The sequence below is a fragment of the Hydra viridissima genome, unplaced genomic scaffold, assembly GCF_058129835.1.
Source record: "Hydra viridissima isolate aposymbiotic clone 2 unplaced genomic scaffold, HvirCarnegie_v1 scaffold_11, whole genome shotgun sequence".
NCBI lineage: Eukaryota > Metazoa > Cnidaria > Hydrozoa > Anthoathecata > Hydridae > Hydra > Hydra viridissima.
Window position 1 is genome coordinate 15428299 of NW_028324310.1, and position 26303 is coordinate 15454601.

Below are 26303 nucleotides of genomic sequence, written 5' to 3' on the forward strand. Positions count from 1 at the left end.
TTTGATATTAAGATTTATTTGATTTTAAATCTTGCAATATGTTTCTATTTATCAATCAATGCTTGCTGAACAATTTGATCACAAATATAATATATTTAAAGTGATAAAAAGCCATATCTTAAAACAATTTAAAATGCTATTTTATGAAATACCAATTTGGTACCCATGTTTTTGGTAGGATTTCATCATGTTTAATTTTTTCAGTGGAGAATGAAGAACAGCGATGAGAAAAAGGAAGTGAAAAATATAAAAAAAAAAAAAAATACTTTCAAGTTTCAAAATTTTGCTGAACGAATTTCTAACATAAAAGTTGATGTCTATCACAACATTAGAACAAAAGAACAGCAATTTCCTGAAAATGACAAAGATACATTCTTTCGTGAAAACCTTGAAAGGTGGACTGAACTCAATTGCTCTCTAGATTTTACAGCTTTCTATAGGGAGATTAAACGTTATGTTCAAAGCTTTAACCAGCTTTTATTCCACAAAGAAACAGTGTTAGAGATTCTCAAAAAGTATCTTTCTCTGAAAACACCTCTGGCATTGGAGCCTTGTTTAGATTTAGTTGCTACATTGTCTCGAGATTTGCTTGTGGATTTTTGTCCATATTTTGAAGAAATATTTACTCTCTTGACTGGATTTTTGGCAACTCATGATACTGATCTAATTGAACACACCTTTATAAGCTTGGCACATATCTTCAAGTTTACATGGCGCTATCTTGTTGCAGATCTGGAGAACATTTTCAAGTTTGTTAAAAAGTTTTCATGTTTTTTGATTTATTTGCTGGTCTAAGTTTGCGTTGCTGCTCAAGTCTGTTCAGCATTTTGTTTTTTTCCGTTTTTTGAATATTAGTTTAAGTGTATATATATTTGATATCAAGTAGTTGATTTTTCATTCTCAGTGAATTTAGTTGCAAAATCGTTCAATTCCAAGATTAATATTAAAAAAATTACATTAGAAGATTTTAGATGTTTAAATGCACATCAACTGAAATGCTTGCTAACATTCACCCAGGTTACTGGTTTATGGTAGTTCTTTTAGGGTTAATGATCAACCTCTCAATCTGACAAGATCTGTTTATATCTGGTTTGAACATATTCTCTAAAACTTTCATAAATTATTTTCTTCTTACTCCATTCAATTTTTCTAAATTTAACAGTTAATATCCTTAAATGCTTTTTGGTAAATTTATTTTTTTAATCTTGTCCATTTTAAGAAGTAGAAACTGTGTAGATGGGTATGTTAAATTACATCTGCTGTGAGTTGAACTGATAAATTTAAACCAGATTCATAGTTTGTCATTCACATAAAAATGCTTTTAAGTCCTGGAATTATGTAAAAATTAAAGTTTTCTGGAATTTTCTCAAGTAAAAGTCTAAGTAATAAAAAAGTATTCTGGAAAACCATTATATTTTTTATGCAGCATTAAATTGCAAGGTATATTGTCAAGGACTTTGTTTTAATTTCGATGTTAACTGATCATGTCATACCTTATAACCATATTAAAAATAAAAATGAATGATACATGGCTTTAATTTAAAAAAAAAAGAAAACCTTGCTTAGAATTGGTCGTAACTATCTTTATTCAAATCTTTTAATGTAAAGACATAAGATTTAATATTTTTGCACATATGTTAATTTAAAAAAAAAATTGTTTTTAATGAAACTTAGGTTTCATGAAAATTGCAAAAGTTCTATGGCTATTTTCTTAACCAATAGTAATAACCACTCAAAAAGTTAAAATTTTCTAAAAGCTTAGTAAATATACTTTTGTTAAATTTTAATGATTATTGCTTGGTAATAAGCAACTTTTGTCTAGAAAAGTAGTTCTTCAAATGTTTTTTGTTTTAGGACATTTAAATGTCTGCTTTCAAGTCAGCAGAAGCCACACATACAAAACTTTGCTGCTGAATCCTTTGCTTTTCTAGTTCGAAAATGCAAACAGAAGCAAAGTATCCTGAGGTTTCTATTTTCTGAAGTTGCCTGTGAGCCATCACTGGCTAATGGAATTGGTGCACTTGTGTTTCACACTATCAAAGGAATTAAATGGCAATTAAATTCAAGTGCAGAGGATGTCCTAAGATATTGTTTAGAACTATTGCAAGAATTTGACCATGCAGATGTAATTTTGTTTCTTTTTCTACCAGAAATTGGGTACCAAACTTTAATTTCGCTGAAATTTGATTCACAATTTTAAAATGTTTGTCTCTTAGGTATTTTCTATCCTCACAAAAATTTGGTCCATGTCTCTTCATCATGTTGCTGCAACACACAGCTATATCTTATTTGACACAATATTGTATGAGTTAAAAATCCCGAAAAAGGCTTGCACTCTACATTATATCCTTGATTTGCTAGAAGTCTGTGTTGTATATAAAGATGGAAGATATATTCCAGATCAGAAATGTATTGTAATGGTAAATTTACAAGAATGGTTATTGATCCTAAATTGTACTTTGTTTTTTTGTTGTAGCATTCATGGTTTTATTATGCACTATTTCAAATTAAGAAAGTAAACAAATTTCATTTAAATTACGTTCTTTTGATAGGTTTTAGGTAAACTCATTATCACTTTAAAGAATCAATCTATGATAACATCATTTACAAATCTCTGTAAATCAATAATGACAATACAATATTGCACTCTGACTGACAGTGATCTTACTTCACTATTTACTGGCATTTTATCATTTGATGCTATATCTTTACATGAAAAGCTTTCCTTCTGTTTGCAATTAATGAAATGGTCAAGATTTAATGAGCTGTGTTTACCAACAACTTTACATTTTCTTGCAAAATGTTTCTTGAAAGAAAGTGATTTGTCTGACTTACTTGAATTGACAGTGCAACTTACGTACCAAGATGAGAATATGTTCAAGAGACCATCAAGTTTAGTTTCATTCTATTCATTTGACTTTCCATTGCTATCTAACGTTACCGTCCCAAAAATGCTTGCCAAAAAACTTGAGGAAATGAATTGGAAGGAGGATTTGGAAACACAATGGTCTATTGTTGTATGTTTATCAGCTTGTGGAAGGTAAATAGAGTAATTTTCTTGTTACAGATTTGAACAGCTCAGTAAAAATTTTTGATTTGATTTGAATTTTTTTTTGTAGGCATGAAAATTTTACCGATATCTTGGGAAAGTTTTGTGAGACAATCAAATGCTGGTTTTCTCTGAATATTGACCACTTGACTCAACAACAGCTCTATTTTTTAAGTTCATTTATAAATTGCATCTTAACACTTGCAAAAGATAATCATCAAGATTTAATTTCATTTAATTGGTTGTTAACACTTTTAAGGTTTATTTATTAAGTTTTTTTTTTTTGTTTTTTTTTTTTGTTACTTCAAAACAAGTATTAAAAAACATTTGCAAAAAATTTAACTCAAGTAAATTACTATTTAGATCTTATCCTTCCAACCTTCACATTGTTGACTGTTTTGAACACTATTGTAACCAAAATACTATACTAAAAACTATTGACATTGATCTAAAGGATGAGCTATTTAACTTGTTAAAAGAAAACTTAAATTCACCATATCAAAAGTTGCGTCTTCTAACTCTCATGGTGCTCCAAAATATGTATTCTGGAATTGAAGAAAAAGATGTGAGTTCATATAAATGTAGTTAAAGGTCTTACAGTTAACATAATTCAAATTTGCTTTGTATTTAACAATAGTGTGTGTGTGTGTGTGTATGGGTGTTTCTCACTATATGCTTAAAAAAATAATAATAATTTCTTTTCCTCTCATTAAGTTTGTGGAAAAAACATACAAAAATTTGCATGCATGCATGCATGTATGTATGTATGTATGTATGTATGTATGTATGTATGTATGTATGTATGTATGTATGTATTAGGGAAAGGAATTATTTAAGTTTTTTCTAAAACCGGTTTTTCGAATAAACCGCGGTTTTTAATGTTTTAAAAACCGGTTTTCCGGTTTTCTAGTGTTTTTTTTATAATATATATTTCAGGGGAACAATAGCAGCAAAAACGAAAATATATATAGCAACAATGTCATATACAACTGAGCAGCTTACAAACAAGTCTTTTTAATGGTTAGTTTTACATTTCTTAAGACAATAAGCGCGTAAAAAACATAAAGCATTAAGTGTTTCATCATTTAACCTTGACCTTAGTTTAGTGACACATAGACCACTTGCAGAAAATGACCTTTCAGCCTCCACACTTATTACTTAAATTGACTTCAAAACCATGTGCAACAAATCTAAGTTGCTTGTTCATTTTTTTGTTAGCTCAAATACTGCCATTTCTTTGAGCGTTAGTTTGGAAGTTGATTCTATTTTTTGTTTCTTTGGTGAAACCCCTTTGACTGTCTCTCTGATGGAGAACTCGAGCTCTTCTACCAAGGAAGCAAATTGTTGTACTTGTTCCTGACTAGTTTCATTATCTGATAAGTTTTCCTCATGTATAGACTCACTTCACTTTTGCTCAAACAAATGGTTAAACAAAATTGATGCATTAGTAGCAATTGCATTTCTCTTTGGCATGGAATTTTCGAAAATGTCATGAGATGCTCCATTAATGACACCAGAATTATTCAGATATTTTACTAAGTTTACTAATATAGCATTCCTCCTCTCAGTGACTCATTTAGTAAACGAGTGAACTAGCTCTTGATTAAAGGTGTTTTCCTGGCTTTTTAGCTGCTTGAAAATGAACTTCAGAATGCTCTTAGATGAGAGCAAGTTCAAATCTCTTCTGAAAATTGCTTCACCATAAACCTTGATTGGTTCTAAAGCATTTACAAGATGTTGTAAGGTGGTAAATTCAGACTCAAAAATTATATCGCTTGATAACTCAATCAGTGAAATTTGAATACATTTCTTAAGGGTAACAAATCTTGAAATTATATCTAGTAAGCTGTTCCAAGGTGTCTTAGAGTCTATGATTAGCTGTAGCTCCTTTCCAAACTCAGACTGGACATGCTTTTGCAGAATCATGTCATTTTTAACTGGAGACTTTCGAAACAATCTCACACATTTTCTGACCTTGTTGATGAGTTCTGTGACATCCTCCCTGATCATTGGAAGAGCTGATTCACCTGCTTCTGCTGAAACTTCTAACCCTCTTTCCTCATCGCTGTCATCATCTTCTTGGTCCTCTTCTAGAATAGTGACTTGCTCAGGTGTGCCATTATCTTCTTTCCTAGATGGTCTGGTAAAATTGAGCTACCAAATTTTTTCATTACAGCAGCTCAGTCTGTGGTTACTGCAACAATATCACAGGCAAAACGTAGCCCAAATTCTTTCAGTCTCTCATCAACAATTACACAACCTTTCTCTGCTGGCATAGACCCATGTACCCTGATCATTCCAAGGTTCCAATAATCACCTTCGTTTGTGTTCATATATCTTCTGTTTCTGGATGAAATATACTCATCAAGGCTTAAGCTAAATTTGTGACCAACAAGCTTCTTTTCTGCAAGTTGCTGCTGATATGTTTTCTTGATATCTTCATGTTTCATCAGCAGAGCTTTAATTGATTTAGCATCTTTGGGCAATTTATATCCTTGTGTTTCTAGAGCAGGGGTGGCCACAATAAGGCCCGCGGGCCAACTCCGTCCCTAAGCAACCTTTTATCTGGCCCATCAGTTAATTGTAAAGATAATAAAAAAAACTATAAACATATAATATTAATAAATTATATAATATCTTTGGGCAATTTATATCCTTGTGTCTCTAGAGCTGTTCTCAAATATTTGTTGACTAGTTGAGAAAATATGAAAGGGCAGTCCATCACATGAAATAAGCTCAGAAAAAACAACATCAGCAGGATCCTTTGTCTTAAAAAATGAATCAATGGGCTTGATGACTTCGGGTTTCCTCTCAGGAGTAACAACAGCAGCAAATGTGATGTTGTGTTTTGTCCTCAGGTGATTCCTCATGGAGCTTGTGGTTCCTCCTTTGCACTTAATTTCTTGGTCGGAGAGATTGCACTTGGCCAATTCAAGTTTTTTTAGTGCAAAAAGTGCTTCCAAAACTGGTTTGGTATCCTTGTGGACTTCAGAAAACGACATTTTCGTTTTTGTGAAATTTTGTTTCCCTTTTTTACATCACAAATTGCAGTAACTTACTGTTAAAGTTCAAGTGGAAGTAAATTGAATGTTTTTGTTTTTTTCTCAATCAACTACACATCAAGAAAAGTGTTTTAGAATTGCCAAATAACCAAGTAAATTTTGTACAAAAGATAAATATCCAAAAACCAGTTTTGAAAATAACATTTTCAGTTTTCGATTTCCAAAAGTTTTGCGGTCTCCGGAAATCAGAAACTGCTTTTCCTTTCCCTAGTATGTATGTATATATGTATGTATGTATGTATGTATGTATGTATGTATGTATGTATGTATGTATGTATGTATGTATGTATGTATGTATGTATGTATGTATGTATGTATGTATGTATGTATGTATGTATGTATGTATATGGAAAGTAGAGGAGACCAGGGCTAGTTGGTTACAGTTTTAGTTTTAGAGCTCTGTAGATCTCTGGGTGAACTTTTTTGAAACTGCAGTTCAAAAGAATATGAGTTTGGCAAGCATGTTAAGTGTAAAATGTTATATTAAAAAAAAAAAAATTGATGACTCAAAAAGGGCTTCCGAAAAAAAATATGTGCCAACTTCCTCCCACCTGGGGTAAGTTGCCTAGACTGTCAGGGTAAGTTGGCACACCATATAAAAAGAGACAAGTTTAGCAATACTAAGCATCTATTTCAATTTCATTTTTTTTATGAAAACTCTTGATGATTTTTATCCAACAATATTTTTTGACCTTAACTTTTGTTGCCCTTAAATCAATCGAATTGGCTTTCCTTCTATAAAAAAAGCATCAACAGCATTTTTTGTAACATTTTTAGAATTTACAAGCCTATCTACTTTTTTTTTTGAAAAAACTAATGAAAAAAGTTGTTTTTTACAAGCCTTTCTACTTTTTTTTTTTGAAAAAACCAAAGAAACAAGTTGGCACATGTTGCTAACTAGCCCCATGATCATTGTGTCCAAATTAACCCCAAAAGCTTTTTGCTCACAAAACGGCCCATAAATCCCCAAGAATGTGAAATATTGAGAAACACAAAATGTGACTGGTTAAAGTGAACTGTACAACACTTACATCTATTCGAGTTTACTTGTAGTTAATTCTATTGCTTCTTAAAATTGAAAAAGTAATATAGTTATAAAAATTACAAAATTTGTAAAAAACCAAAAAAATTGCTATAACTTTTATGCGCATGCCCTTACAGGCCACTGTTGAAAAAAATGACCAAAAACTACTTTGAGCTGACCCGAGAAAACTGCTTTGACAGGGTGAAACTACAATGTTTCCTGACTCCAAAAATGTAAAATTTGAAATCTAACTATTTCGTCCGAGAAAATAATTTCGATTTTTAGTTTTTAGTACTTTGCACAATAGGGCGAAATGACAGCTTTTCAAATTTTGCATTTTTACAGCATTCAAAAACTCTTCAAAATATAGAATAATAGTTTATTCTGACACAACTGATATAGTTTTTCATTAAGAAGATGGAAATAATAAACACTTTCTTAAATAATTCTTTTAGTTATTCTAAGCCAAAACACAAAAACAACCTCTTGATTCTAAACACATAAAGAGCAAATGGTACATAAAATAAATTCTTCTCAATATTTGATTCTTCACAAATGCTTGCTGTTGTAGTCCACAACACATGAAAGAAGCCTCTTTGCATACTCAGGATGATTGCGGTCTCTTTTGTCTTTTGTATCTCTACCAATGTGAGCTGAAATTATGATGCATTGATTCTGTTGCCTGCTCACTAAAGATCCCCAAGGGAGCCCTTTTGATCTCAATGAATTGCTTCACATGGAAGAAAACAGCATGAACTTTTGGAGTCACACTGATGTTCATGATTGCCAAATATGAGTCTCTGAAGCGATCAATTTTTTCAGAAAAGTCATCCTCCAGAACCATACCAAAACATGCTGTCACCACAGACTTAAACTTTCGAAGGGCATCAATGATTCCAAAGACTTGAAAAGCAGACTCAGTCTCTGCAATTCTTTGAAGGAGGTCAAGATTGCTGAGAAGCTTGTGACAGGCATTCCCTGCAAACTGCCCACCATGGTATGGTTCTTGTTGAATGTGGAGAGCTGAGGGCCACTTGACAACATTGGGCCAAACTTCTGTCATGGCTTTGTACATGTGATTGACCACATCAAGGAGAAGATGGAGCTCCATTGGTGGTATGAGCTCCAAGATGAGTTTGTTTTCAGAACCAGATAGCAAAGGCTCATGCACTACATTGCCAAAAGATCTTGCCTTTTTGATATCACCACCAGACTTAGCAAACTCTTGATAACAGGCAACAAGTGAGCCTAGTGTCCTCAAAGATCCTGATTGAGAAAGATGCTTTGATTCTGTGTTGCACCAAGAGCAAGGGTGAGTACTTGCATGGCTCTGAAGGCCACAAAGGATGTTGGCAAGTTTCATGTTGCATGAGACAACAAAGTTGACTTTGTCTAACTTGATTAAAGACAAGATCTGCCTCACATTTTCAAAGTTTTCTGGTAGTCCTTCTGATAAAGCCACAAGCATTTGACGCTTTACACTACTGTCTTTGGCAGTCCTCTGAGTTAAAAGTTTTTTCCGTGGTGATGACCTTGAATCACAGTGAGAATCCAACTCCATGATGCCAAGAGAAACTTTCAGAAATCCTCCACCTCCATCAATTCCCAACTTGACAATATGATTCTGGAAAACTCTTCGAGAAAGCAGGACTTCATTCAAAAGCTCGGCAAGATCCTTGCAATGCACAACCACAAAGTCAGTGGAGTTACTCTCTGATAAAACTTGGATGCTGGTTTGAGTAAAAAACTCAGACAACTGTTTGCCAATGGCTTCAAACTTAGCTAGAAAACTAGTCTCCACAATCTTGGTGTCACTGACTCTGTTGATGGTTGATGCCAATTTCTTCATGCCAAGGTTGGACAGTCCTGTGTTTAGCTGAACTTGTACAAGATCTTCAGTTTTGATGCTGGGTTCAGGAAAAAGAGCTCTTGCACTTGAGCTTCCTAAAAATGAAATTATATTAACACTTTTTGTAATTTTAAGTTTTAAAATTAAAGGTATTCCCTCTGAACCTGCCATCTTTATATGTATATATAAAAGTATCACCTGTTTTAACTCTAAGTGGTGGGCCGCCTTTAGGATGCGATATTTTGGCAGTACCACCAGGTGTGGAAGGTTTAGTAGAGATGACTTGAGTAGCTATTTGCTCTGCAGCGAGTGGATCAGCTGTAGCTAGCTGCTTGAGATTCTCTCTAAAAGTGAATGGAGTGCACTGATGTGGCAGACCTCTTCCAACTAGACTCAAACAATCACCACATCTTTGAGGGGTACAATCTTCCACAGGTTTAGAATAGTCCACTGGGCTCTTCTCATTCAACTTCAAATGTCCAACTTGACAAATAAAACAGTTGCAACCTTTATCTCTTGTTGGTGGTCTAACTTTTATAGATGAGAAAGGAAACAAAGGTGGCAGGTTAACATCTTTTCCTTCATCTTTTCTCCGAAGAATTGTTCGACATGAGTCACAAATGCCTCTTGGCACTCTGGTATCAGTCAAATCAAGACTTGTATGGTAATGCTTGAGGATCTTTTCAACAAGGAACTGTGTCAACTCTCGAGAGCACTTCTTCAGACACAAGACACAGACAGATTTCCGACAATCTTCATGATTTTCTGAAAAATTTGGCATTTTGAAATTTTTCTCACACAACTGATAAGTGAAACACTTTAAATAAACATGTTCACTGCCAATTCCCGGAATTTTTAGCTTGTTTACAATTTTGATGCAAAACTTAAAACAAACATGTTCACTGCCTATTCCCGAAATTTTTAGCTTATTTACAATTTTGATGCAACAAAATGTTTATAATATAGTTCAACCATGAAATTGTAGGTAAAATTTTATCTTCTGAGTTAAAATAAATACAAATTATACTTGCTATATAGACTGTTATGTTTTAGAGTAATAAATGCTAATTTTGGAGAGTTTTTGAATGCTGTATTAATGCAAAATTTGAAAAGCTGTCATTTTGCCCTATTGTGCAAAGTACTAAAAACTAAAAATCAAAATTATTTTCTTGGACAAAATAGTTAGATTTCAAATTTTACATTTTTGGAGTCAGGAAACATTGTAGTTTCACCCTGTCAAAGCGGTTTTCTCGGGTCAGCTCAAAGTAGTTTTTGGTCATTTTTTACAACACTGAGGCCTGATACTACACTGAAAGATGAATTAGTTAAGTAAGAAAGTTAAACGCAGTGTGTCAACTTACCCCTGTAGCCAACTAGCCCTGGTCTCCCCTACATATATTTTGTTGAAATGAGATATGTATCTTATGGTATATATATATATATATATATATATATATATATATATATATATATATATATATATATATATATATATATATATATATATATATATAAATGTTTATTTAAATATGTTTATTTATACTGCTAATCTCTGTCCTCAAGAGGCGTAAACGGAAATGCAGCTTTAATATCTTTTTTTTTTAAGTCTGCAAGTTCCTTTGTACAATTTTAAATCTTTGATTTTACATTCAATTTCCCTAAATTTGCAAAAAAAATTTAGTTATCAACAAAACATTTTAGTTATCAACAAGTGTAGATGTTTTTAAAACTTGCATTGAAGCTGAGAACATTGAAGTTACATTTCAGACTTATCGTGATAAACTTTTATGTTTTCAACGTTTGATGTATACCAGTACATCAAGTTTGTCCAGTTTGTACCGTGATGTTGTTGTGAGGATTTTGGCAGGCAATCTATTTATAAACTTAAGTGTTTTATGGGATTCAATTATTGATATTATTACATCATATGCTGTGGATGAAAATGACCAATTTTGGAATACATGGAAAGATATATTTCTGCTCTCATCACAAAAGTCTGGTCTGTTATTTAATCCTTATGTAAAGTATAATCAAATAATCAAAGAATTTGTTTAATTCTTAATAATTGATTATTCATATATTTTATGATATGGGTTGTTTTTTTTTAATACAGAATCTTCTACATCTGAACAAAGTTCAATGGTTTTAAATTCTGTTTTTGAAAGATACTTCAATTTGAGCCAAAACAGCAATTCTAGCACAGTTGATTATAAGAACTTTCGCATATTATTGTTAAAAGCCATGACAAAGTTTGTGCCATTGGTAGAAAGAAGATCACGAGATATTGTCCCACTTTTTTTAGAGTTTATACAGTAAGTTTTTTTATGAAAATAATCTGATAATTATGGAAGTTCTTGATTATAAAATTTCTTATCTATATAAGTAGTAAACTATAAAGTTTCACAAATTAGACACAATGCTGTTTAAAGGTTTAGCACATTGAAGATTTAAACTGCAATATTTTCTTTAAATGAGAAATAAGTAGAAATAAGATTTTTTAAATATTAAAAATTGAAACTTGTTTAATCTATTTGGATTATAAGAAGTGAAATGTATAAAACGGGAAGATGGGGGGGGGGCACAGTGGAATGAATTTCTTTATGTTTTAAATTGCATAAAAGAACATAATTTAGAAACTTTTTGATAAATTATTAATTATAAAGGTGCTTACTTATGTAAGTTTTAATTATATAGTTTATTAAATACATATTAAGGTTAGTTTTTTGGACTTAATTTTCAATTTAAATTTTAAATGAAAACTTTTTTACAATGGTAGCTAAATGTTTTCAAGTTTTCAAATTTTAGATAAATAATTTGATTAAAAAGCATTACTTAAGAAGTTTAGAGACTTAAAACTTTTATGGAGTGAGTATATTTAAATAATAGGTTGAAGTGTGCACGTGTATATATATATATATATATATATATATATATATATATATATATATATATATATATATATATATATATATAATAGTTTTTTTTTATTATTATACAAACTAAATAGGTTTATTTAACACAATAGCATTCATCAGATGTTATAAACCATAAAAAAATGTAATGACAAAAAATACAACGATACTAAGCTGTATTGAGCACTATATATAGATTGACTTTCAAAAATATAAGGTCACTAAGATTTTTTAGCAATTATTTTAATTATTTCAATGATTTTTTAAAAAAATGAAAAAAAAAAAAGAAAGGAGATTTTTTTAAATTTTTATTTGGAATGTATTGTTTAACCAAAATAAAAAAAGATTTAAAAAAAATCATTTTAGTACCAAAATCAATCAAAAAAGAGAATCAGGTCAAAAAACTATAATAAAAAAAAATGTGTCAGAAATATTAGGTCATGCTTTAATTCAGTATTTTGCATGACCACCACATGCTTTTACGCAGACTCAAATACGTTTTTGCATAGATTCAATCAGATGCATACATAATTTCTTTAGAATTTTGTTCCAAATTTTTTCCAGTGCAGGTTTCAATTGCGTAAAGCTTTCCACATTCTCTCTTGATAATATCTTGTCCATCCATAACCAAATATTTTAGATGGGGTTCAGGTCTGGTGGTTGTGCTAGCCAGGGTAGAAGAATAATATGTCGCCTTTGGTGATCGTAGGCCAGGGAAGAAGAGCAATACATTGCCTTTGAAACCACTCTTTTATCAAGTTGTTATTGTGTGCTGTTTCACCATCATATCTTTTAATCACACCAATTATATCTTTTAATCTTATCTGTCACCCTTAAAAGCATGTGTCTAGCAGCAACATAACTGTCAATACCTTTTTTTATTCAGACACCTAACTATGCTGTAACTAATACTACGTAACCAGCTTTTTTGCTAAACTCTGCTGAAAGTTTTCACTAGCTAATTTTAGGATCTTCTGTTACCCTTCGATACAATAAGCTTTGATCTCTAGAATCTCTAGAAGCTTTGATGGCTTGCCAACTCTTGGTGAATTTTTACATTAATTGAAATTTTGTAAATTTTCAGCGTTGTTTGGACGCAGTATAGTGAAGCACCACATATTCTTGCTATTTCTCATTTACTTTTTGTATTATCTTTGGATGAATATATTTGGATAGAGTATTTGCCATTTGACTTGTGATACTGATTTTCGGCCTATTTTTCTGCTTCTGGTGTGCCAAGAATTTACCAACTGAAATATCTCTTGAAATACTAGTTAGAAATGGATTTCTTTTTTAAATTCATTTGTAATTTATATTAATCAAAGTGTGTAAAAATTTTCAGGTTTCTCGTATAATTAATTTAAGAGTTATTAAGTTTAAATTAACTGACCTAATAACTTTTGACATATTTTGTTATTATAGTTTTTTAACCTGATTCTCTTTTGTGATTGATTTTGGTACCAAAATGATATTTTTTAATTTTTTTTTATTTTGGTTAAACAATGTATTCCAAATAAGAAAATTAAAAAAAAAAAAATCCACCTACAGTTTTTTTATTTGTTTAAAAAAATCTTAGTGACCTTTTTTTTTGAAACCCACTGTATATGTACGTATGTATGTATGTATGTATGTATGTATGTATGTATGTATGTATGTATGTATGTATGTATGTATGTATGTATGTATGTATGTATGTATGTATGTATGTATGAATGTATGTATGTATGTATGAGTGTATGTATGTATGTGTGTATGTGTTAGGGAACGATGATGTATCATTTAACAATGAGTTGATGTGAATGTATTGTAATGAGTTGATGTGAATGTATTGAACACGATGAGTTGATTCAACAACTCCTCGTGTTCAATACATTGACCTTATTAGATTGTTTAATATGTCGAACAGGGTTAATCAAACAAAAATGCACAATGAGCGATTTACAATTTGTTGCATAAAAAATGTTATGTAAAATGGTATAAAGTTAGTTGCATTAGTTTTTTTTTTCAATTTATGATTTTTTCAATTTGAGTTCCTCATGATGACTTAGCATTTCACATGATAAAAAGTAACTAAAAAATAAAATGAACTCTAAACTGTTCAATTAAATAGATTGTCTAATATATTGTTTATCTTAAATTGTTAAATTAAATAACTTATTAATAAGACATAAATATTGCTCATTTTAAATTTTTAAACTATTCAAATTTTGTACTCATATCAGTGAACATTTTCTACAACAATTTTCTACTTACAATCTACTATCAACAAGGTAGGCTTTTTTATTTAAAATATTTCATTTCAATGTATGATTTGCAATTAGGTACTTGTATTACCTTGCATTATGACAAGCAAATACTTACTTACATATGTAAAAATAAATATTTATAGTTAGATGGTTTATAGATAGATTGATATATATATAAATGTATAGATAGATTTATTGATTGATTAGTAGATATATAGATTCATAAGTAGATTGTATGATGTACAATGTAGCTAAATTGAAAATTTTTTTTCCTTCTAGATGCAAAAAGTTCCCTTAACTTGGGATTACTTCAACAAGATCAATAAAAACAGTGCTAGCTGCATTGACTCGGGTGAGGATTACAAGGTGCTTAGTGGGAGCACAACAGGGATGAGAGGCCATATTAGGACAAAGCACAAGATCAGCTTTGAAAGAAGAAAAGGAGGCCAGGACAAAAGTAAGATCAGCAGTTGCAACTGTCAATGCAAACTCTGACTCTGATAATGGCTTTATAGTTGGACCCTCTTATGGTGCTGGACCATCAAGAGCACCCAGTCAGAACCCCAGCCAGAAAGAGGTCAAGAAAAGACCACATGTCTGGTGATAAAACACCAACAATCGGAGCATTCACTAAAAGTCAGTAGTTAAGGAATTGTGACAAACAGAAGGAAGTTGTTGTTGCAATTATGCAGTGGTTAGCAAGTGCCATGTTGCCTTTTGATGTAGTTGACAATGATTTTAAACACTTTGTGAAAGTATGTACAAAAGGACAGTATAAACCAATTTCTTCAAGGACAGTTTCTCATACCAAATTTCCAGATTTATGCAATGCAATGAAGGCAGCTGTTAATAAAACATTTAATGAAGACAGACCTCATCTACATGGAATATCATTCACATTGATTTGTGGAACAACAAGACCACCAGTGCAGGATACATTGCTATGACTGCTCACTACATTGATTTGGATTTTGAAATGAAGTGTTTTTTGGTCACCTTACAACACTTTGCTGGCAAACATTCATCAGAAGAAATTGAAAAAAGATTGGATCGCTTCACTAAAGACCTAACTAAGATAAATTTGATAGTGCAAAGTCCTGCATCGAAATGTGAGTTGTGGAGAGATTTGAGTGATAAGATGATTGGGCTGGTTGGCTTCTTTAATCATTCTAAGAAGTGTTTACTCTCAAAGGGTTTACTAATTACTGAAGCATCAAAAATTCCAGATATCACAACTACCAAACTAGTTCAAAGTTGCTCAACAAGATGGTACTGTGAACTCCATCAGTTACAATCAATCAATGAGCTACTGCCTGCCATCAAAATTTTAGCAGAAAAAGATGTTTCACAAAATTTAGTCAATAAAATACTAGATGAAGAGGAGATTGAACAATTGAGGACAATGATTGAACTATTGGAAAAATTTGAACAACCCTCCAACCTTGCAAGTGCAGAGAACGAGGTCTCAAAAATCCATGTCATTCCAAAACTCTTTGATCTGGAATATGAATTGCAGTCAATATCCTATGATCCATCCAATACCTTGATATAAGAGGTCGCTGATCATTACTTGTTGGAAATGAATGACAGGTTTCCTGAATGTGAAGCTAAAGTTTTAGAATATGCAAACATGTTGGGTCCACGTTAAAAAAGATCATTATTTCATGGCATTATGCAAAGGTACAACATGACCAAGATATCCCCAAGGCAGAGTTAGAAAACTATTTAACAACAATACCAATTGCTGATAATGGTAGAACTAATCAGTTAAGTATTCCAAACTTGCCCACTTCCCCAGGAGAACATTGGCAATTCCAGCAGCTTCCTCTAGCTTTGAACAAGTGTTTTCCATAGCTGGAAATATCTGTGGTGACAGGGTAACAAATCTATCAGCTTCCAAAGTTGAAAAATTTGTTTATATAAAAGAGAATTTAAAACAGATGAGGAAAATTAATAATGTGCCTTTTGCAGTTCGTTTCAATTTTCCAAAAAAAATTGAAGTTTTCTTGTTTTGTTTTTTTCTGTAAATTTTGTTTGCCATTTTTGTAGCACAATAACAAATAACAATGACCAAATAAAATTTTAGATTTGAATCTTTTTATAATTTTTTTTTTATTCTTATGATGCATTGTTTAACGATGCTTGTTTCTATGCATCTTTAATGATACATTGAACACGATGTATTGATCATATTTAATAATGTACAATACGATGCGTCACTCCCTAGTATGTATGTGTGTATGTATGTGTGTGTGTGTATGTATGTATGTATGTATGTATGTATGTATGCATGTATGTATGTATGTATGTATGTATGTATGTATGTATGTATGTATGTATGTATGTATGTATGTATGTATGTATGTATGTATGTATGTATGTATGTATGTGTGTAAATATAAACATTACTTTTTCTTCTTCCAGAAAGGAGTATACTTGCAGTGATGAAATTTTGTCACAAAGGCAGGATATTCGTGCTAACAAAGAAACAAATGAAGCTACAGTTCTAAATGATGAGGATAGTTCTGCAGTTAGTAAAATAGATAGAAAAACCAAAGTCAAAACCCTCTGTGCATACCTTAGTCTTTTTAAATTATTTAAACATCCTCGTGGTTTAGTAAAAGAACCAAAGATTCATCAACTTTATTTGGATTTTTTGATAAGTAAAGACAATGAAATACAAAGTTTAACTATTGACTGTTTAATGACTTACAATTATCGATACTTAAAGCCGTATGCTGAAAATTTTAGCAAATTGATGAATGATACTACTTTTCGAGATGAGCTGCTTTTATTTTCTACTGATAAAGAAAATGAAGTTTTAAAAGCAGAACATAGACCTGACCTTATGCCTATTTTGATCAGGTAATTTATTTTTTAATTTAAATGCTAATAGTTATTATTTAATTTCACTAACCACCATATTTTCAAGAATAGTTTTAAAAAGATGGATTTGTATAGTTTAATAAGTTTGTATGATCATTTTTAATCTTTAGGCTTCTATATGGGAAGTTGCTGAGAAAGTCTGGCCTTGGTGCCAGTGGCAAATCAAATTTATCTGCAAGAAGAAATGTAATCATGCAGTTTTTATCCAACTGTTCAAACAATGAAATTCAAACTTTTATTGATTTAATAATGGAGCCATTTAAGCCATATCAAGGTGGTTTTAGTTTATGTTCCAGCACAAGTTTAAGTTAATTATGATAATTATGCTGGTTTATTGCAATCTTTTACACTTGAAAGCTTTTAAATCCTAAAAGTTTTTGCTTTGATTTGCAAAAAAAAAAAAAAAAATAGTTTTTAATATACAAAAAAATAGGTTTATAACATACAAAAGATAAATTTGTAACATACAAAAAATGAGTGATCATCTAATACCTACATTGAGCTTAATTCTTTTAGCTTTTTTTAGATTTGGATTTCACCCGTTCTACTGAATTAGACATCTCTGCTGTTATTCCGTTGCGTCGTCAAGCGGGATTTATAAATATGCTGTCGGATATTGTAAACAGATTACACAAAATAGCAAAACCTTTTCTACCTCAACTCTTTAGTAATCTTCTTTCAATAATATGGATGAGTTGTACTTGTTTGAACCAATCTAAAGACCAGGTAATAAGATTAGCATAAATATATATTTAGATATAAATTATAATTCTCTTTTGACTCTAAAAGTTCAATTGGTTTGTCTACTTTAGTTGTTTGTTGCTGGTTACTTATTTGATTACCTTTGGTTTAAATGTCTTTCTCCATTTTTTTTTTTTTTGTCAAAAATAAAAAATTTAAAAGTTTTTTTAAATGTTTTTTTTTTTTTTTCTGAATCCTAATTTAGTTAAACTAAAATTTCTTATCATTTTAAATAAACCAATAATCTTGATCCTAGATAGATGCTACCTGTTTTTTTTATTCGCTAGTGGTATTCTCTTTAGTTAAGCACAAATTTGCTGGCTACCAGTTACCAGTGCACCTGTTAAACACTTATTGTTTTTAAAAGTGTTATAATCAATATAATTTTAAGAGTTTTTTTTTCTTTTGATTTTTATTCAGATAAACCCAATATATTTGGGGAGAATTAAATTGCTTCGCCATGCTGGGACAATGAAGTTATCAGAGATTTTTGAGAGACTGGTTGATTTTCAATATGATGAATATCTGACAAAAATATTTTCTGGTGTGATTTGGCCACAAGTAAATATCAAAATAATTTTAGCTTCAAAATTTCTTATTAAACAGTATGATAGACTAATAAATTTTTTTGAGTGCTCAAAAAGGGTTTACATTATATAAAATAAGTTTTAATGCATCAAGAAAATGTTTTTTTTTTTTTGTTTTTTTTTTCCATAGATCTCACTTCTGTCTGTTGAAGCTATACAAAATGTAACACCTCTGTTTCATTTAATTCTGGTTTTCAGTAAGCACAATAGATATCAGCCTCTGCTGTCTTTTACATCCAAGGGTAACCAATCTCTCCTTACTCATATGTTCAATATTTTAAAGCAGAACTCCATAAGTTATATCATTGAGAAGCAGATTATGACTGTCACATTAAATCTGCTGTCATCTGAAGATTACATACAAGATGAAAAAAATGTTGGAAAGCCTCTACTTAAACAAAAGTACTTTTCAAATAATTTTTAGTTTTTATTTTTCTAAAATATTTGTTAAAATTCTTTTTGAAAGTTTTTCTGTTATAAAAGCATAATTGCTGTTATATAAAACAAAATTAAATAGTAATTTGTAACCTTTGTCATAAATTCTGTGTGAAACTTGTTTTTTTTCTGATGTCTGTGTGAGCCTGGTTTATTTTCTCCTAATTTTCATGCAGTAGAAAACATCTAAAGAAATGGTCATATGATTGATAAAACTAAAAATTAATTCTTTAAATCAAAAACATCTCTCAAAAAGTAGTAAAGTTATATTAACATTTCTATTTGTGCATTTCTATTTAGCTTTACTTCTGAAAAGCCAATTGGTGTACAAATAGTTGAACCATTTGTTCCTATAGTTATTGACCATGTGAGCAAGAAACTTCTCGAAAAGACAAAAGACTTGAGTATTAAAACAAAGCAGAAATTTAGCAAGTTTTTACCAGAGATTCAATTGGCTGTCTTATCCAAGATAAGTCTGTTAGTCAATGATAAATCACTTAGTGAAAGTATTGTTAGAGTATTGTTTCCGCTCTTACAATGTGTATCGTCCGAAGACATACAAGTATTTATAATTACGTCTTTAAAAAACATGATAACTAATGTTGCATCAGTGGTGCAATATTTACCCAAGTTTCCATTTCTCTTTCACTCTGTGACATCTCGGAAATCTCGTCAGATGCTTTGTGATTTTTATCATGAGCTGACACAAAAAGCAAATGAGATGACAAATCTTAGTCAATTGGTTTTGGATTTAAATTCTTGGGATAAAAAGCATCTAGATGAGCCAGACTTTGACCGCAGACTTGATGCTTTTCGAAGAGTAGGCGAACAAATACATAGCTGGAGTATCAAAGAGCTTTTACCTATTCTTTACAATTGTCTACATTTTATTTCAACCACTGAGGACATGTCTATAAGGGATGCTTCAACAAGTTGTGTTCAAAAAGTTATTCAGCAAACAGCTAGTCATAAAGCAGAAATGTATAGTTTTGTAGTTCTTAAAGTTCTACTTCCAGCTGTTAAACAAGGATTAAAGTCTAAAAAAGAGGTAATGTTTTTTAAATTTTTTGACTTTTTTTCCTTTTAGAAATTTGTTGAAATTTTCCTAAAAATTTCTAATTTAACTTTTCTAAATTTGTAAAAAAAGTGAAGATAAAAACAATTTGAAAGTTTCTTTTGTTACGAGTTTTGTTGACACCAGCTGCTGATGGGTATCTAAGCTTACCCATGAGTACTTTATTTTTTCTATATAGAATTATATATGAACATATATAAAAAAAAAAAGTTAAAAATGAATATCTATTTAGAAATGTCAAACTAGTTATGGTTTGTCTTAAGCTTCTATTAACTAATTCTATTAATTTCTTTCTTTATATTGTGTTATAGGTGTCTTTGTAAGTTTGTAAGTGATGCTTGTAAAAGCATCTTTTTTTCAGGAAACATTTTAAGAAGTTACAGGACTCATCATGATTGCTGTTTTCATTCTCCTTTTTCCAAATTTTTAGGCTGTTAGAACTGAATATTTAGGAATACTTGCATTGTTAGTAAAAACTTTTGACAACTCATGCTTCAGTGATATGAAATTGATGTCATCTGAGGATCCAGAAATGTGCTTTTTTGAGAACATGAAACATATACAGGTGATCTTCAACACATTTTACACATTCAACATATTTATTATTAGTTTTATTTATAATTTTAGATAAGAACAAGCAAAGATTGGTCTTTGTTTTTTTAGGTTCATCGTCGAATTAAAGCTATCCATCAAGTGTCAAAACTTTGCAATGATGGAAAGCTTTCTGCTTCTACAATGTTTTCCTTTATTCTTCCCCTGATTTGTCATAATATATTCGGAAGTCTTTCAACGACTAAAGACCACAATTTGTTGAGCGAGTCTATTTCAGCCATAGGAAGTATAATGAAATGTCTGCCATGGGCAAAGTACTCTATGGTCTTGAGTAACTATCTAAAACTGTTAAGAACTGATAAAAATAATCAAAGGACTATAACACGGTTTGTCTTTATTTTAAACATCTTCAAAAGAATTGTTTCACATAGTATTTAGCATTCATGTTTGATTTTCTTTTGTTGTTTTAGGGTTTTGACAGCAATATTGAATAACTTTCATTTCGATGTTGAAACATCAAGTAATGAAAGTGAACAAAATGTTGACACTAAAATCCTTAACGCTGTTTCTACAAAATTTCTTCCCCAACTTCAAAATTTTTTGAAAAAAAAGGTGCCTTCCAAGTTTTGTTCAATTTATTTTATCTATTTTTTGGAGGGTTTATTGAAATTCACTTTTCTTGAGTTTGATGCATAAATAGTATAGTAGTCAGTTTTGACTGCTATTGCCCTTTTTTCCTCTCCTTACTCTTTTGTTTTTTATCATTTATATTTGCAGTATTCAATTTATATTTGATAGTCAAAGGTTTCTGACTTCCATAAGTTGAGTAAAAACCAGAAAGAAGATGAAGAAGATATTATGAAGATACCTGTCACTTTAGCAGTTGTAAAACTTCTGCAAAGGCTGCCAGTTGAAACCCTCAAAAATCATTTACCTGGGTAAGTTTTATTTATTGTACTTTTCTAAAATATTATCTGTTACTTCAGCAGAATTGATTTTTGTTGGTTTTTTCAGTCTTTTGTTGCGTGTCTCACAATCATTGCGCAGTCATGCACGGGATGTGCGTGATGTTGCCAGAGAAACTATGCTAAATATTTGTCTTTCTCTTGGTCCTTCTTATTTATCTGTGGTGTTTAAAGAAATGAGGAGTGTCTTACTGCGAGGCTACCAACTTCATATACTTGGTTTCACTGTTCATTCTTTACTTGTTGGAATGAAAGATGTTCTTCAACCTGGTGATCTTGATAGTTCTGTTAAGTTAGTGATGGAGGTTGTAACCTTGTTATGTTTAATATTCAGTATTTAACTCTTAAAATATTTTTTATCTTAACTATATATATATATATTTTTTTTCTCCAGATTTTGATGGAGCAGTATTTTGGTAATGTTTCTGAAGAAAAGGAAATTGCAGGTATTACTACAAAGCTTCATGAAGCAAAATCAAAAAAGAGCATTGAAAGCATTGAGATACTTGCAAAGTTTATATCTGCCAACTGCATCGCTGAGATTATTTCTCCATTACAAGAGGTATGAATTTTGAATTAAGTTTCTTAAGTAAATTCAAAGAGTTCTTCTACACCAATAAATGATTTTTTTATATTTAGATTTTAATAAGGACAATTAGTCATAAAGAAATACATAGTATTGAAGAAGCTTTGCGTTTGATAGCAGTAGGCATTCATCAAAACAAAGGAATCTGCATTGATGAACTTATAATATTCATATATGGTGTTGTTTCAAATACACTGTCTCTTTTGTTATCCAAAGATCAACCTGAAAAAGCTACATTGAAAAATGATAATGTCAAACAAGATGATATTTTTTTAGTGCCATCAGCACCTAGTCGTAGTGGTAAGGTTCCAGGCATCAGTAAGCATACAAATGAACATGTTTTAGTAGAATTTGGACTGCAGCTTTTACAAACTGCTCTTAAACGACAGAAAATTCTTCCATCCTCTGAGCAGCATATTAAAATGTTAGACCCATTTGTAAAAATATTATTGAATAGTATTACCTCAAAGTATATACGGATCGTAACCCTAACAATACGGTGTATGGTTTACATCATCAAGTTTAATCTTCCATCTATGGAAGCTTCTATACCAGAATTTGCAAAACATCTGTTTAAAATATTGAAAAAGTATGCACGAAATTGTGGTGGAAAAGGGGATAACTTTGAATTGGTTTCTATCACTTTTAAGGCTCTAACTGTCCTTATAAGAGATACTACAGTTTTTAAAGTAACCAATAAGCAGTTGCAAATTTTACTTGCTTTTGTTGAAGAAGATATTTACAATTCTTCGCGCCAATCCACTGCTCTACCATTGCTAAAAGCTATTCTTTCACGCAAGATCACAGGAAATGAGGTCCATGAGGTCATGGCAAAAGTGAGTGAGTTATTAGTTAGAGACCATGATGAATCGATTCGCTTGCAATGTCGACAACTTTTGATGCAGTATTTATTTGATTATCCTCTTGGAAAGAAAATTGCTGATCATTTGAATTTCCTTGTTTCACATCTGACGTAAGTAAAGGGTCAGTAAGTAGGAGAAATTTTTGTGCAAATTTGAGATTGAGAAGATTAATTACTTTCTTTAACTCAAAGTTTTTGAAAACTAAAATTATATAGGTAACTAAATTTGTTTTAAATATGTTATTGATTTAAAACCTAAAAACTATTTTCAGCGAATTTAATTTTAGATATGAGGAGGAAACAGGCAGAAAATCTGTTTTGGAGATGCTTGCATCCATTTTTAACAATTTTCCAAAGCACATGTTGCTTGAGTATAATGGTTATTTTTTCATACCGTTGGTGATGATGCTTGTTAATGATGACTCTGTATCTTGTCGAAAAATGGCCACAGCTGCAATTAAGTTACTCCTTAAAAAGATTGAGACCGGCGACCGCGACAGACTTTTTAATGTAGTCTTAAAGTGGGGCACCCAGGAAAAGGTCAACTGTTGAAATCTTTTAAATTTTTTAAAGAATTCTTTTTAATTCAAAAGCAACTATCTGATGATCAACATCATTTGATGATTCTGTGTTAATTAAAACATTATTTTTCTTTGTACATTTTGTTTTAGATTTTGTTGCGTCAGGTTTTTTTTCAATGCATTGGTATGTTTGCTGAAGTTGAAAGAGAAAACTTCGAACGGCGTATTGATTTAGTGCTTCCTAGTATCGATGCTGTTCTGAAAAAAGCAGTTTGTAACGATGAAGAATCTAGTGATGATGACGATGATATTAATGAATTAACTGGTGTTACAACAGACACTAACGACAAACTCGCATTTAATGGTTTAACTTGTCTCGGAAAGCTCTTTAGTGTTCCAAATTTGCTTTTAGGAAATAAAAAGTACTCTGGAATTCTTGCACCTGTTTGGGGTAAAAATTTTGAGAAATGTGTTGTTGTTTTTTCGGTCTAATTTGTCTTCAAATTTCTGCAATTTTGTTTTATTTTTCTCAAATAATTAGGTTCAGTTTATGAGCTTCTACTACATGCCCATGCATGGATCCGACTGGCTGCGTCTCAAATGTTTACTATTTATTTCTCTTTATTTGCTCCTCACCAATTAGTTCTGCTTGAAAGTTCAAACAGTGAGGAGTACATGGGTGTGAAGATGAATCTCAAGGTTTTTTTTTCGCATCATAATCATTTTGTTTCGGAAGAGTTTTGCTGACATTTTTTTTTTTTTTTTTTTAATAATTTAAAGTTTAACAAACTGAATTTAATTTTAGATTAAAATGCTCTGCTCAGCTTTTTGTACCCAACTCAAGGATAGCAATTTATCTCAAAGTGTTGCAGAGCAGGTAAGGTTCATGATTTGAGACCATTTTTTTTGATACTTCAACAAGTGCTAAAGATGATTTTATTGTTTAAGATTGTCCACATGCAACTTTAACGTCTTCCTAGCTTGACTCAAGTTTTTCAAAACATTTCTATGTTTCTAAGGCAACCAAGAACTTGATTTATCTGACAAAAGTAGTGAAGCTCATCGACCCGTGGATCAACGAAAGCAAACAAGAAGAGCTAAAAGAGAAAAATTCAGACGACCAGCAAAAGCCTATAACGTTTAAATCACTTGTTACAAAGATGTGTCAGTTGGCATCGTATGAGAGTTCGCACGCACCTAAGAACACGATTAAGGTTTTTTATTTTTATTTTAATCAAACTTTTTAGAAGTTTTTTTGTTGTTGTTTTTGTTAGTTTTTAAAACTGTCTTGAAATAAGAATCTTTCTATTCTATCCTATTCTTTTTTTTTTAAGAGAATTTCTGTACTTCGTTGGATAGCAGCTTTGTGCTTAGATGGTGGAATTGATCGCTATCTGGTCGACATACTGAGACCTGTTCATCGAGAAATTTCTTCATCTTTAGATCAGGGTAAATCATTTTATTTACTGTACAAATTTCATGTAGAGGTTTAAATACTAAAAGCATAAGTTGATTGAAAAAAATATATTGTGTGTTTATGTAACACATAAGTATATATAAAATACATATTTATAAATAACGCTATCAAGAAATCCCTCTGTTTATAAAGTATTTGTCAGATAATACAAGCAACTGTTGTATTATGTTTGTCCTTAGTAAAAGGTGGATTCATAGTTGTTATTTTATTTATTTATTTTTTTAATTTTCAGGAAGCGATCTTTATAAACTGGCGCTCGAAGTTATGGAGCTGTTTCGTAGTACAGTTCAGAAAGATCAATTCGCTCTGGTTTATTCACAGCTACAGAAAAAAATGTCAGAAAATCGTGAGTCTAGAAAAAGAAAAATGGTTGAGGAGGTAAATAGTTTAAAAGTCAGACCGCGCGTAAACCATTTAAATTGCTTGCTGATAGTTCGATGATTTACTATTCCTTCAAAAATTTCCGTTTGCGAACTCAGAGTATGTAGCGATCATTTTTTTACGCACTCTTTAAAAAGTCTAAACGTTTCATAAACTTTTTACTTCAGGCTGTTTCCAACCCTCAAAAGTTTGCACTTCGTAAGCAGAAGTTTAACCTTGCTAAGAGAGAGCAACGGAAACGAAAGCTGCATAAAAAAAAGCCGGAATTAAAGTTTAAAAAACTTCGTAGTAAACCTGAGGATCTATAATCTGTCTCTCAATGAAAACTTCATAAAACAAGATGCAGCTGTTTTTCTTTTTTATATATCAATGGATTCAAGTCAATGATGTCACCAAAAATTTACTAAATTAAAAATAAATTTAAAATATTTCAGGGGAATTTTTGTCCGTTTTTTTTTTTTTTTTTTTTTGAATAAATTTATAGAATGATTTGGAATTATTGCAGATACAAAACTATGTTTTGCATCTGCAATAATTCCAAATCATTCTATAAATTTTGAAAGATGTCATTTGACCGAAACCATTCTTCAAAGAAAATCACTAAAAAGGCTTTCCATTCCCTCAGACGGAGGTATTGATGTTTTGATGCGGGTCTCTTCAGAAGAAGTGTGACAGGATAGCTTAAGTGGTTATAAATCATTCTTATATGCTTCCTTTACCGCTGTTTAATAAAACTCAGTGGAAAGAGTATTTGATGAAATGAAAATAGAATAAATTGAAATAAACTTTTAGTTTTGACAATATTAAGTTCAGGTTTAGAAAAAAATTTAAAAAATTCTTTAAAGAAGCCTATAAAATGTTTATGTAGAACACCATTTTGGTATTTGTATAAAAATGGTTAGAAAAGCTAACTAGGAAATCAATTTTTTATCAAATTTAAATTTTCTACCTTTGTAATGACTATTATCTACTTTGAGAAAAAGCTTAAACTATATTTATGCATGTAAATATACTTACATTTATACATGCATAAGTATAAACATATTTATGGATGTGTTCATTTTTTGCACGTATATATGTTAGGACGTTCCAG

General features: G+C 30.9%; 1 protein-coding gene and 1 pseudogene across 2 annotated transcripts; one reads left to right on the forward strand and one right to left on the reverse strand.

Moving 5' to 3' along the window:
- The first annotated feature begins 98 nt into the window (after window positions 1-98).
- Window positions 99-25649, forward strand: LOC145191268 (small subunit processome component 20 homolog). The gene is made up of 29 exons (XM_090065801.1): window positions 99-749; window positions 1855-2125; window positions 2217-2420; window positions 2553-3040; window positions 3120-3308; window positions 3413-3614; window positions 10686-10983; window positions 11098-11296; window positions 16567-17007; window positions 17139-17302; window positions 17555-17754; window positions 18190-18330; window positions 18487-18758; window positions 19092-19839; window positions 20297-20431; window positions 20530-20804; window positions 20889-21030; window positions 21217-21356; window positions 21433-21688; window positions 21778-21945; window positions 22023-22942; window positions 23119-23371; window positions 23503-23803; window positions 23894-24051; window positions 24158-24229; window positions 24372-24566; window positions 24687-24801; window positions 25062-25207; window positions 25378-25649. Exons 1-29 carry the CDS (start codon window positions 211-213, stop codon window positions 25516-25518), a joined length of 7773 nt encoding a protein of 2590 aa, XP_089921927.1. The 5' UTR covers window positions 99-210; the 3' UTR covers window positions 25519-25649.
- LOC145192830 (uncharacterized) lies at window positions 7559-9893 on the reverse strand (annotated as a pseudogene). The gene is made up of 2 exons (XR_016444742.1): window positions 9183-9893; window positions 7559-9079 (listed from the first exon to the last, which is right to left on the reverse strand). The product of XR_016444742.1 is annotated as an uncharacterized LOC145192830 (transcript).
- Window positions 25650-26303: the final 654 nt, after the last annotated feature.